The sequence below is a fragment of the Simochromis diagramma genome, unplaced genomic scaffold (assembly GCF_900408965.1).
Source record: "Simochromis diagramma unplaced genomic scaffold, fSimDia1.1 OVJJ01000317.1, whole genome shotgun sequence".
Lineage (NCBI taxonomy): Eukaryota > Metazoa > Chordata > Actinopteri > Cichliformes > Cichlidae > Simochromis > Simochromis diagramma.
Window position 1 is genome coordinate 2264864 of NW_024386994.1, and position 13832 is coordinate 2278695.

General features: G+C 38.6%; 1 protein-coding gene and 1 pseudogene across 1 annotated transcript; both read right to left on the bottom strand.

Moving 5' to 3' along the window:
- Window positions 1–4114: 4114 nt before the first annotated feature.
- On the bottom strand, window positions 4115–7109 carry LOC120739133. The gene is made up of 5 exons (XM_040040817.1): window positions 6865–7109; window positions 6066–6770; window positions 5855–5980; window positions 5735–5778; window positions 4115–5612 (listed from the first exon to the last, which is right to left on the bottom strand). The coding sequence occupies exons 1-5, from the start codon at window positions 6917–6919 to the stop codon at window positions 5493–5495; spliced, it is 1050 nt and encodes a 349-aa protein (XP_039896751.1). The 5' UTR covers window positions 6920–7109; the 3' UTR covers window positions 4115–5492.
- A 2286-nt stretch (window positions 7110–9395) lies between these two features.
- Window positions 9396–13818, bottom strand: LOC120739132 (annotated as a pseudogene).
- Between the last annotated feature and the right edge of the window lie 14 nt (window positions 13819–13832).

Here is a 13832-nt window from a genome sequence, read left to right on the forward strand (position 1 = left end):
TCTTTCAGGTAGCATCTATTTTTGGTCAAATACCCAAACATTATCCTAAAAACAACAACTGGCTACTTAAAGAGGCCGAAAATAAATAGCAAAGGGGTTGAGATGCTGTGCTGTTTCAGTAGTGCCTCATGCATCAAAAATGAGTGAACACAGATTCAAAAGCAAGTTCTTTCTGGAAGCTTATGTCATGAAAGTTTGCCACAACTCCTTCAGTCCTCAGCCTGTTCTTATATTAATGTTTTGTGAGCTGAAAAGCAGGGCGTCATTGCCTTTTAGGAGAAGGAGACATTATAGGAGTGATCACGGAAAATCAGGATGCCTGTAACTTGTAACTGGCTTACTGTCCGCAGCACTTGCAGTGAAGCTAATGCCCAACATATTGCTTTGCTTTCCTTTGAAACACATCGGTGGATGACTGAGACCCTTATATTTAGAAGCCAGTCTGGGAAAGTCCGCCCAGAATGCTGTAGAATAGCATCAGACAGAATGGTCCATTGCATTAGTAGCAGTGACAAAGACACCCCCAAAATAAAGAAAAAGAAAAAGCATGCAGCAGGCTAGTCCTCGTTGCCTTAGTTTCATTGCAGCAATTCAAATGATACTCAGTAGTTTGTATGGCCCTCATGTGCTTGTATGCATGCCTGAAAATTCTGGGCCATACTCCTGATGAGATGATGGATGATGTCCTTCTTCCAGATCTGGACCAGGACATCACTGGGCTACTGGACTGTCTGTGGTGCAACCTGGTGGTGTCAAAAGGACTGAAACATAATGTTCAAGAGGATTGAGGTCAGGCAAGTGTTGGTGCCTGTCAGTGGTATCAATTCCTTCATTCTCCAGGAACTATCTGCACACTCTCGCATTGTTGTGCACCAGGAGGAACCCAGGACCCACTGCACCAGTGTAAGGTCTAAGAATGAGTCAGAGTATTTCATCCCAATACCTAATGACAGTCAGGTATCCAAAAGTAACTGGCTGTCTCCTCTAATCTCTTTCTTGCTCTTGAAATTGTGCTGGGAGTGAGCAAGTATTTATGTGCCATCCTGGAGGAATTGGACTACTTGTGCAATCTTTACAGTCCATGTATCACCTCATGCTACCATTAGTATAGCATATAACATTATGTATTACTGCTGACCTTGGCCAAATGTAAAACTAGTGAAAAAACTGTTAGAAAAGATGAGGACATTGCATTAACTTGCTTGTTTGCACATTGTAGAGTAATCCCACCATGTGAATAGAAGCCGTCGGTTCAGCATACGGATGACAAATGGTAAGTAAATGATGTTTATTTTAGGGCAAGCAAATTGTTGTTTATAGTGACAATTGCAGGGCTGCACAGTTTGCAGTGCATTTACACGTTTTGCAGTTTTTAATGTATTCTTTGAAAAGAGAAATGCAGTTTTGCATGTATCGTCTAACATACATAGCTGTCAGTTTGTGCCATGTGTATGCCGATCTAACAATGTATGTTGACTGAACAGAACACCACCTTGCATGTGTCAGTTGTTTCCCAGGTAAGCGATGCATACACAATCTGCGTTATCACTGGATTGAACTTGCACACACATATAGAGTCAAGGTTTGAAGGTTTTTAAATATTTTATTGTGGTTGAGCTTCAGTAACATCAGCTTTACAAAAAACATTTCGTCGGGAGACAAATTAAAAATAAATTGAAGTTACAAAAAACATTACAAGCGAAATTAAAAAAGACATTGTGAACATGACCCCACAGGAAAAACAAAACCCTAAAAGTAAGTAAGTAAGTAAGTAAAATTTATTTATATAGCACATTTCACAGATAAAAATCACAAAGTGCTTTACAATAAGATCAGACATACAAGTTAAAATTAATTAAAAGCCCGTTTGTATAAAAATGTCTTCAGCTGCTTTTTAAAGGAGTCAGTAGAATCTAGACAGCGTAAAGACAACGGCAGAGAGTTCCACAGCCTAGGTGCCAGTGCCTGAAAAGCCCGATCTAAACATCTAAACAGAAAAATGGTAAGAGGCCCTGTGTTGTCAGCATCTGAGCCCTGCTGAAAGGATCATTGTACAGTCCCAATCAAAAGTTTAAGACCACTTGAAAAATGGCAAAAAATCATATTTTTCATGGTTGGATCTTAATGAGGTTCCAAGTAGCCTGAAATTTATCAACAACACGCTCTGCTACCTCACTGTGTGGATCAGTATCCCGAAAGTTAACCTGATCCTATAGTCTGATTAAAAAGTCTTTGTGCCACCTTGTCTCAAATTTTATGTTCCAGCTGATTCATATGACTGGCTATTGTGTTTTAGATTCTACTATACTATGTTGTAAATCACCACGGCAGACCCGATGGCATGAACATGCTTTGCAGCATACTTTATTAGCACACACACGGTTGCTTTAACAGTACTGTCAACGGCTGCAGCTCTCCCGCTGCCAGTCGTACATATCACCAACAACAACAACAAACATGGGACCCAGTACAATATTTAAGTCATGATTGCAGATGCAGTGCCGGTGCATCCGCCTTCCCTGCACGGCACCACATGGAACGCCCCACCACATATGTGTTAAAAAGACCATCTGGAGATAGTGTTACTAGTTGGATCATGGTATTTGAGTCTCTGTGGTTATGGATTTGACTGGGTGTACTGTATCTTTAATTATTATTTTTTTGACCAATAAGTGCTCAGTACATTACATTTCAATGCAGTAACCTTAGTAAGTGACACTTCTGACAAAAAATTATTCACTGTCTACAGGCCTCACTTCCACTAATTAGAGTTGCTGAATTAAACTTCTACAAACTGTGTTGCTGGGGGATTTTGGTGACTGTTTTATTTTTTTTTCTCTTCTCCCTTTCTATTTTTTAATTATCTGATAAAAAAAAAAGTGATCTGCTGTGTGGTACACTAGTTTAGATGATGTACATTCTATTTTTATTTCCCTCTTGTTTAGCTATCTGTGCATTTTACCCTGACAGTTTTGAGAAAGAACTGGACCCCACACAGCATTCAGGTGACAGTTTTGGTGTTTTTTTTATTTAGTGCACAGAAATGTTCCTTTGTGGTTGGGCACAAATATCTTTTCCTGGCAGTCAGCTTTGCAGCTGACTAAACACTCGACATACCTTCATCTCAGGTCGCCAGCTTCACTAAAAGGAAGGAGGCCTTGCTAACACAATTATCTCCACCTGCCCCATCAGCGTACCTGGCACAGCCCCTGAGCCCACTGCAACACCTCTGCACTGCAGCGGAGCTAGAGACCACACCTCTGCCACAAGTTTATCAATTACTAACCAAGCTTGTAACATAGCACCACTGTCTTTTGCAAATATGGTCACTGGCTTACAAAAAAACATCTCAACCCCCCCCGCACTTCTAGAACTGCTATGTTCTAACCCTAACCCTTCACAGACACTATGTTTAAGTGTCTGTGAAGGTTCTTAGTGATCCAGGTCGTTGTAGTCTATGGAGCTTTGAAAGAAAAGCGTATGGACTTGGCTTGAAAGAGGAGTGAAAGGAGCCGTCAGTATCCACTGTCAACGACCATCTTTGAACAGAGGTAGTGGTTTACGACACCAACCGTCTGCCATCTATAAACCAGTTTTGAGATCCCTTCCTAGACGCCTTAACACCCACTCACATCCTGGGCCTTTTGACCTCAGGAAATGACATGATAGGGTTGGACTAGGCTTCACAGCGGGTTCACCGGAAGCCTTGGCTGATTGTGACCTATATCCGTTTTCACACCTTGGCTCATGTGATTAGTTAGAGAATCAAAAGGGGGGTCCATGTCCCTCTTGGGGGACACTCCCATAGAGCTTTAATCTGGCACTCGCCACCAACTGACCCTAGAACTGAAGAAGCTTCTTGAATGAGAGGTGAAACATATTCAGGCAACTTAAAGAAGTCCAGATGCTTTTCTTTCCAAGCTCTTTAGACTAATTGTTTGAGTGTTTCTCTGCATTACTATTCAATACACGAATAAACACTTTTCACTCTTCAATTAGCACACCTGTAATATGATCAATATGACAGAACTGACCCGGGTAAGTAGTTGGATCTCTTGTAGTAAATATGATTTAGTCATAATTGAATTAAATAGAAATAATTGAATAGCTGTATTTCATCCTAGTTATAATAAAAGTGAATATTCTGTTTCCCCTGTAGGCTGCACACCAATGGTTAAAAGGCCTGATTTCTTTGTCAATTTACTTTACTGTTATTTGTGGATGGAGTAGGTGAATGGCATTTGTCCTTCAGTATGTATGTGTGACAAAGCCAGATAAAGCACAAACGGGCCAATTCCTCACACACATCCTCTCAAACTGGCAGTCAGTGCTGCTGCTGTCCTGCATCGCATGTTTGAATCTCTATATCAAACATTTTTGTAAGGAGTCGTTAGTTTGGGGAATCTGCTGCTGTGATAAATCAAATTTAAACCTGAGTTGTCTGACTGAAATAGATTTATGTGATTATCAAAGGATGTGCTGGTTAATTACCTGAAAATCACAAAGGAAAAATAATTACCACTTGTTTGTCTTGTGAAATTTGTGGAACAGCCGGGTGCGCTGGTGTGTTTGTGGAGTGGACCCAAAAGCAGACACCGGAGAAATAACCTGATGTTTCAACAAAAACGAGCCTTTATCACAGCTAATACAAGAAAAGAGAACAAGGCGAGGCGAAATAAGGGCGAAACTAAACCTAAACTGGGACTGAACACTGGCACAAATAATCATGACGCCACAGGGGAAGCAAAACTAAACACAATGAACATGGAAACAAGACTTTCAAAATAAAACAGGAAACAAGGAGAGACATGAACTAGGACGCGCAAGCTTGACACAGGAGACACGGAGACGGAGAGGGACACAGAGGAGAGAGACACAAGGGAAACCGACACAGACAAGGAGGTAACACATGGCAAACGGAAAAAGACTTAAAAACAAGGAGACATTGACAATAACCTACACTAGACTAAACTTCAACTAAGATGAACTAATAATAACCTCAGAACTTAACATTATCTCATAAGTAATCCAAAAAAAACAACAAAATAACTCAAAAATGGTGGGTCAGAGACCCAGCCCCCTGACAAGAAGTCTTTTACATTTAATGAAGCATATTCAGAGAACACTTTTATCTTCACTAAGCGTTCTTCTAGTATTAACACTCTGTAACTCTGTCACACTCTGATGGATACATTGGAGGCAACTCATGGTTCAGTGTCATGGAGAAGGATGCTTCAGCATGTGGACAGGAATACCTGGGTAACTAATCTTTCAATTGGCCGACAAACCATTCTACCACCTGAGCCACAGTAGCAGAAAGAGCATACATTTACAGTATGCCATACAGGTGAAATCACAAATGCAGTTCCTAAGTGGGAATCACTCCAATTTAACCAGTATGAAACTACAAAATCATCTATATAACAAGATAAGACTGCAGCCATTTCAAGGAGATTCAAAGAAATAACTACATGATTTGCAAATATCCATCTTTATTTGTTTATAGCAGAGTAAACACATTCATCGTCGGTGTTGTTTCTCTGCGTTCTTGATCTCTTGGGTATTTTAATGCTTAAAGCAGCATAATGAAGGCTGTCAGCATGCTGGTACCCCTGTCAAAATGTGTACAAAGTAGATAAGAACATGATTTCAGATGTAAACAATGGCCATAAGACAGAAGACTGTAAAAAGTTTGTTGAAGAGCGCTATAACAAGTCATAAAAAATATATTCACCTCCGAACTTGTTGTTGCTGGGCCTGAAAATCTTGCTTGAGATTCTGTTTGTGAAACATTGATTTAATTGAAAATCCAACTTTAGCTAAAACCGTTCTAAGCTTAAAAGACTCCACTTACCTGTCGATTGGTGTCTGTTTCTTTTGTTTGTCTTGTACAGCAAGTATCCCAGTAAAACACTGAGGATGGAGCTGAATGTCAAAGCTCCGCTCAAGAAATACACCAAGCCCTGAGAATTAAATGTGCCTACAACACACCAGAAACAGAGCTTTTTCTTGCCTATATCTTTAAATATTGATAAAGTGAGAAACAGGTGGAAAAGGTTACTCACCTTTAGGCTCCAGCTTGGTCCCATTTCCAAATAGTATACGTCCACATGAGGTAACAGCACAGTAGTAGGTCCCAGCATGAGAAACACTCAGGTTACTCATTGGCAAGCTGTAGACACAGGTGTGCGTTTGTGTGCTGGGTTTGTTATCACACTGATTATTTCTGCCCAAATGTGTGTAAATGAGTCCAGGATGGGATTCGTCTGAGTCTTTGAACCAGTAAACACTGTGCTCTCCATCACAGGTCCCAGTGTGTACTGTACAGTTCAGGGTCACGGAGCCTCCTGGCTGGATGGTCTCAGATGCTGACTGCTGGACCACAGCTTTGATGTTCACACCTGAACCTTTTACACTGACGATGATGTTTTCTAAAAAGGTTAAAGTGTATGAATACTGAACACAGTAGTAAGTAGCTGAGTCTGAACCTTGCAAATCTTTGATTGTCAAGTGATATTTGCCGTCTTGTGTATCCAGTGTGAAGCGTGGGTTGTTCTTGAGCTCTTCACTAAAAGAGTTGTTCACATTATATTTGAAAAAGTGAGAGATGATCTTTGGTTTTTGTCCCAGATTTTGCTTAAACCAGAACACTCTTGCAGAAACATGAGCATCATATAAACATTTTAATGCCACTTTTCCACCAACTTGAGCTGATATGAAACGAGACTCTTGATGTTCAGATGAGAACATTTGCGACTCTGTCATCTGAACTGTAGTGGAATCAAAGAAAAAAACAAATGCACTTTCAGTTAAACGTAAAAACCTAACAACACAAAAATCTGAATCCTTAGTAATGGAACTTACCTATTTTTCCGAATAACAGACACAGAAGACAGAAGAAAAACACTGAAGACACCATTGTGGTGAGATTCTCGTGTAAAATGAAGGTTACTGATAGCTGCTCCACTTTTGAGAGGCAACAATGTGTTTGATTGGCCAGCCAAAGGTGACACAGTATCTATTGTATGGAACTCACGATCACGCGTTTACTGCCGCCTGTAGTGGAAAATACAGTATGATATCTGAGAGGAATTATACGTTTTTTGGAATTACAAACAGATCTAAAAGTATTGAAAGTTGAGTTTGGTCTACATTAGGTTTGTTATACTATATAAATGGGATCAAAGCAGAAGCTGCTCTGATCCAGTTGCATTTGATTTTCAAGTTTAATAATGATGTGTTTTTCATTGTAATGATTGATTGTCATTTCTAGCATATCCCATGCTGTGAAACACATTTCATTTAAAATATGTGATGAGTAATAATTTGAGTATACAGAATTAGGATTCCAGCAGTGAGCTCATTGTGGATAACAGTAGGGCAAACCAGAAAACAGCAGCACATGGGCCCAGAAAGAGATCATTAGGAATATCAACATGAATACATTCACACAGGATTTTGGTATTTTATGTTCAGGATTATAATATCTTTGCTCTTAAGTTGCAGGAATGCAATGTAACATTTGTAATTTATGTTATTTTACTCTTTACTCTACTGCTGTTTGAATAATGATTATCATACATCATTTTCAATAATGGTTTTGCATTCCGGATAAAAAGTTTCTGAGCTCATGAGTTGCAGCATGAAATAAACAAGACCTGTGGAAAACTACAGTTTTTGGGTGTTTACAGAAAGTGGACCTTAGGTCGTGATGTATGTGTTAGCGTAACAACACATCCTGCTGAAACCACAGAGGCCGTTGCACTGATACGTCTAAACAGAAAAATGGTAAAAGGCACTCTGTTTGACAGGATGCACCCACTTTTAGCTTTCTGTGCCTGTTTGTCATAGACTCAAATGTTTACAGCAAAGACATTTTAAATTTGTGTCAAAGCTGTCTGTCAACGATGTTTTGCCAAAACAACATGACCAATGGGATGGGATTTACTTGTTGTCATCCTTCAATTGACAATAATTTGTCAGCTCTCCTTGTCCTATTTTAACTGACTCTGCTGTCAGACCATGTGCCTGAACTTGGGTCACCTTTTAAGGCTACAGGTTTGTTGCTTTTCTTCACACATCAGTATCCAGGCATTCCCCATCCTCTATTAGCCATAAACAGTTTAATCTTTTTTAACAGTCAAAGCACTTTAGACTATAAGTTACATTACTGGAAGTGCTTCACTCTTTCTTATGCAATTCCACCTCAACATGGACTTTTCTCCCCTAAATCCATGCTAATGTTCCTCACTCTCAACTAGCCCTACTTGAAAAATGTTGTCCCCTAATGCATCGTCCTATTCCCCAAGTTCTTGCCTCATAAACAAATCCTTCTCTGCCCAAACAAAGCAGTCATACCAATTCAATTCAATTTTATTTATTTATTATTATTTATTTATAAATTTATTTATTTATAGCGCCACATCACAACAAAAGTCGCCTCAAGGCGCTTCATAGGTACAGAGAAAAACCCAACAATCATATGACCCCCTATGAGCAAGCACTTTGGTGACAGTGGGAAGGAAAAACTCCCTTTTAACAGGAAGAAACCTCCAGCAGAACCAGGCTCAGGGAGGGGCGGGGCCATCTGCTGTGACCGGTTGATACCACTTCATAAGAATCTGGCTTTTTACCTGCCAGTAATAATAAGCATGTCGTTTCCCTAATGCAAAATTCCAATTTGATATCTGCAAATACTTGCAATCGACATAACTGGTAAATAGTTCACATTATTCGACTGGGTATATTCTTTTGCTGAAACAGCCTCTCCTCATTTCAGCATATTACCCCTGATCATTTGTTCTGCAAGAGATTCAGTAGTGACCTTTCACATGGCATACCCTCCTAAATCTTGATGAGGATATCCTGCAGCAGCAGCAGTGGCAGCAAAAAGTAGTTGTATTGACAACAAATATTTACCGTAATCCTCCTTTACACACCCAACCCAGTACAGGCTTAACTACGATTAAAATCAGTGAAGTTGAGAACAAGAGACTTGGTGTTAGTGAGAGTATTCACCATGAGATCTAGAGTAAAGGTTAGGTGCTATCTATTTAATTATTTTTGCAAGCTAAGTTGCAATCTAAAGCAAAATGGAGGAAAAACTGAAAATACAATGTAGTCGTACTTTAGGACTTATTAATATTAAACACAGCTCAGAGCTAGTTATTACTTTATGACGGGCATTTAAATTAACTATCCTACACGAAACATGTGCAGTGCTATGTATTGGCTGCATTTTGGGGGCAATAGTTGTATAGAACTTAAAATTTGAGCATAAGTTTTTAAAATTTAAGATTTATATCAATTGTGCTAATACAGTATGTCAAAATGAAAAGAATAACAGCGGATTCAGACATGTGAGTTTGTGCTGAAAAGACTGATACCAAACAAGGGAATATAAATAGCTTTTAATGGTGAAAAATGAAGGTAAAATTAAAAGTAGTCAAAAATGGCCAATTATACCCTGGAACCCAATAAATCATGAAAAATTAGGTTTAAATTTTCGGTCAAAAATTTCTTCATGAAAGTGCAGATTTGTACAATTTTTTGTAAATTATTTCTAAAAAAAAAAAAAAAAACTACACATCTGTATGTGTAAAGAAATGACTTTCATTTTGCCATCCCATTTGATTTCCCTGCCACTCTAAGAAAATTTCTCTAGATCCACTCCTGCTTGGGACCTTTTGTATTTAGGATAACAGATTAAGTCTAGTTTCTATACTTAACTTGGCAGCAGAATGACTGCATTTCATGATCCATTCTCTTGAAGAGACAAGCTTGGCTTAATTCTCTCATACACAATAATAACAATCACAATAATGAGACATGTTATCACTGAATTGAAATGGCACACAGATATTGTCTCAGGCTTGAAGGTCTTTTAGTCTTTATTATGTTTATTGAGCTTCAAAAACATTAAATTTACAAAAAAAAAAAAAAAATTAAAAGACTGTTGGCAGAGAATGAGGATTAAAAAAGAAGTGAATACTGACATTTGTCTCTCATGATTCCTTCATTATTCCATCTTTAGCTTCAAACTACAGTGACGTTACAAATGTGATTAACTAGCAAAAAAAATTATATTGTGAACATGACCCAACATAAAAAAGAAATACTACATTTTAAACACCGTGTCTTCTCTGCGTACTACTGCTTTACACTATAGTACACACATTCACTCCAGGTGTGATCCTTCCGACTTCTTGATCTGTTGCGCAGGTTGACAGTTGAAGATGGAAAATAGAGTCTTTCTGCCTCTTGGAAACCCTGGCAACAAAATACTTATTAATAAAAATATGTCCACAGATTGACTTTTGCGTAGAAAAATGGTAACTGAATAGTTACTGGTAATACATCACCGTTGCATCTGCTTTGGGGAGACTTGCTTGAGATTCTACAAGAACAACAAAAGTTTCTTATATTTATAATTCTGGAATAATTTGCAGGTTAAAAAAACCCCTAAACATTAGTTACCAGGAGATTTGCAGATGCATTTCTTGCTGATCACACACACTGAGAAAGCCAGCAATACACTCAGGATGGAGGTGACTGCAAAGGTACCGCTCCAGAAAACATTATCTGCATGAAGTCAGACAGTTTAGACAACTGGGTGGGACCTACTGTGGTTTTAGTAAACTCAGTCTTAATGTTACTCACGTTCAAAGTCCAGTTTTGTTCCATTTCCAAACAGTATGTGTCCACATGAGGCGACAGCACAGTAGTAGGTCCCAGCATGAGACAGATTCAGGTTATTCATTGGCAAGTTGTAGACACAGGTGTGTGTTTGTGTCTTAGCTTCTTTCTCACACTGATCATTCCCACCCCAATGTGTGTAAATGAGTCCAGGATGGGACTGAGAATGGGATTCGTCTGAGTTTTTGGAACCAGTACACACTGTGTTCTTCATCACAGGTCCCAGTGTGTACTGTACAGTTGAGAGTCACAGAGTCTCCAGGCTGGATGATCTCAGAAGCTGACTGTTGGACCACAGCTTGGACGTTTGACTCTGCATCGTTAACAATAACAGTAATGCTTTCTGAAAATGTTAATCTGTATAAATAAGAGGTCATACAGTAGTAAGTCGCTGAGTCTGAAATTTGTAAATCTCTGATGATCAAGTGGTTTTTGCCATTTTCAGTATCCAGTGAAAAGCGGGGATAATTCTTGAATTCGCCAAAAAATGTGTTATTTTTTTCATATATGTAGGAGTAAGAGATGAGCATTGGTTTCTGTCCAAGAGGTTGTTTATACCAGTAAAGCCTTGCAGCAACCTCACCTTCGTAGAAACATTTCAAAATCAAGTTGTCACTCGTTTTACGTGACACAAAAGCGCTCTTCTGATGACCAGATGAGGACAGCTCTAGATCAGTCAAATGAGCAGAATTGAAAAATAAAATAAAGCAAATATAAGGCAAAAGTGAAAGAATTCAATATTCTTAGAGAGGAGAAATGAACCTACAAGCACACAACTCACCCAGAGTCCTCGATAACAGTATTGCAAAACAAAAAGCCAGCAGTGAAAAAGCCATTGTGCAGAAAATTGCTGTGTGAAAAAAAGGAAAGAAAAAACCCTCTTTTCTACTCTTTATAGGCAGGACTGTGTTTGATTGGCCGACTAAATGTGACGCTGCGCTGTATGTCCTACTTAGGAAATGCAACGTGCTCACTGGAAACAATAGTATCACGTTTTGTTTTTTCTAATAATAAATACTGACATTGTGAGATGCCTATTAAGCACAACATTTTTAAAACGGGTGAAAGAGCATAGTAACTCTCATTTACGTTTTACAGCCTAGAATAGAATAATAAAAAAGTAAAGTGAAGGTGGTGGATTTTGCAAAAGTTGCCAAATTGAATTTAATGAAAATTGGTGGATTTTTTGGGACAATATCTGTATCACTATCAAACAGGCCATTGGCCTTGGGGAAGCATAGCCTTAGGAAATTTATATACAAAACCGAATTACTCATATAGTGTAGTTTGCAGAATAAAACAAGTAGTTTGTTTAAAAACTCCAGAATTTGATGTTATACTGCTGACATAATAATCTAAATGTGAACTTATATTCACTTTATATACTGATGTTTATATTGGCGTTTTTGAGTGTTTCCTTGGTCATTTTTGTGTCTGCATAATACTTAACATCCTGTCAAAAACAGTAAATGGCTGTGCACTGACAAAGGAAAGAACGTATGATTTCAGTCAGTTTCTTTTTTTTAAAGTCAGAATCAGGTCATTTCCCGCTTGTAACCACAAAGATCACACAATAGATAATACAGCCAAGTAGTTACACAATACTAAAGCCTGTCTAAGCTTAAAGAGATCTTATCTTTAGACCGAAAACCGCGATTTAAAGACCAATATCAAAAGAATATTTCCAACTTCACAAAGCATCTTCAATGAGATTCTTAACAACAACAAAAAAACATAAAGCTCTGGTTTGAATCTTTGTGCTAGAGTAAAATTCCTCCTCCTCTGATCTCAATTAGTTGGATGACTTGAACTCAAAGCTACATTACAGAGGTTGTTTGAACTTTGACAAATAGTAACAGATATGTCTGAAAAAGAAAATAATATGTGCAATTTGTCTTGTATTGGGGAAAACCTGGGGTATTCACACAACGCTCTTTAATCCCTTTTGAGTATCTCAAATCCAACCCGGTCTTCACAGTACTCCTCACAGGTGCTGAGCAAAACACACCGAACGAAGAGGGAATTCATTACAATGTTCCTTAAATGTGAAGCGTAGCGTTGGTCTTCTCTTGTAGCTGGTTCAGTGAATTTAGTTCAGAAAGTGATGAAACCACCAGTTTATGAATCTGTGAGATTTCTGCTTTCAGCACCCTGTCGCATGATCGTGTATCGTGGCATGATCGTGGCATGATCGTGTGATTTGCGCTTTGTGTTTACATCCTTTTACCTGCTCTTTAACCATTTACTGTTTTACAGTAGCTGTTTTGTGATTTTTTTTAGCTTTTAGTTGAGATTCTGACGTTTCTGTGGATATCACACAGCTATATTTAAATAACAGATCTGGTGGTACATTCCAGATGTTCTCCCTCTCTCCCCCATTACTGGGGGCATTGCGTTTCAATAGATTAAGTGCAGAACTAAAGATGGAGTGAAATACAAAATAAGCTTTTATCACTGTCTGTTCAGGATAAACGTTCAGAATAATCCAAGGGAAAACAGAAAAAATAAAAGGAAAAAACAATAAACACAAAGTAATGAGGCTAGGGGAAATAGGATGAATGCACAGCAGTAGCAAATCAGGGATAATGAGACATGGGAAGTTATTCAGTACAAGGTATGTACGACTATCAAAATAAAACAGGAAGTAACCAACAAGGGAATATCTAACATAGAGGCTGAGATTTAATGGGAGAGGCAGGGAATCAGATAAAAAAAAAAAAACTCCAGGAATTATTACAATTACTTAAAAACCCATAATATTAAGGTACAAGAACTAAAGTAGCCACCCTTTGCTTTGTTGACAGCACTGAAAACCCATGGCCTTCTCTCAAATGGTTTCACTTCACATTTGTGCCTTGTCAGGGTTCATTTGTGAAATTTGTTGCCTTCTCAATGTTGTTGGGACCATCAGTTGTGTTGTACAGAAGTCAGGTTGGTACACAGCTGACAGCCCTATTTGACAACTGTTAGAATTCATATTATGGCAAGAACCAATCAGACAAGTAAAGAGAAACGACAGTCCACCATTACTTTAAGAACCTAAGTTTGGTCAGTCTGGAAAATTCCTAAAACTTTGAATGTGTCCCCAAGTGCAGTCGCAAAAACCATCAAGGGCTACGATGAAACTGGCTCACATA

Coding starts and splice junctions, on each gene's coding strand:
- LOC120739133 (XM_040040817.1), bottom strand. CDS start 6,919: ATGGTGTCTTCAGTGTTTTTCTTCTGTCTTCTGTGTCTGTTATTCGGA. Junction 5,981..6,065: donor GACCAAGCTGGAGCCTAAAG/GTGAGTAACCTT, acceptor GGTGTGTTGTAG/GCACATTTAATTCTCAGGGC. Junction 5,779..5,854: donor AAACAGACACCAATCGACAG/GTAAGTGGAGTC, acceptor TTTCACAAACAG/AATCTCAAGCAAGATTTTCA.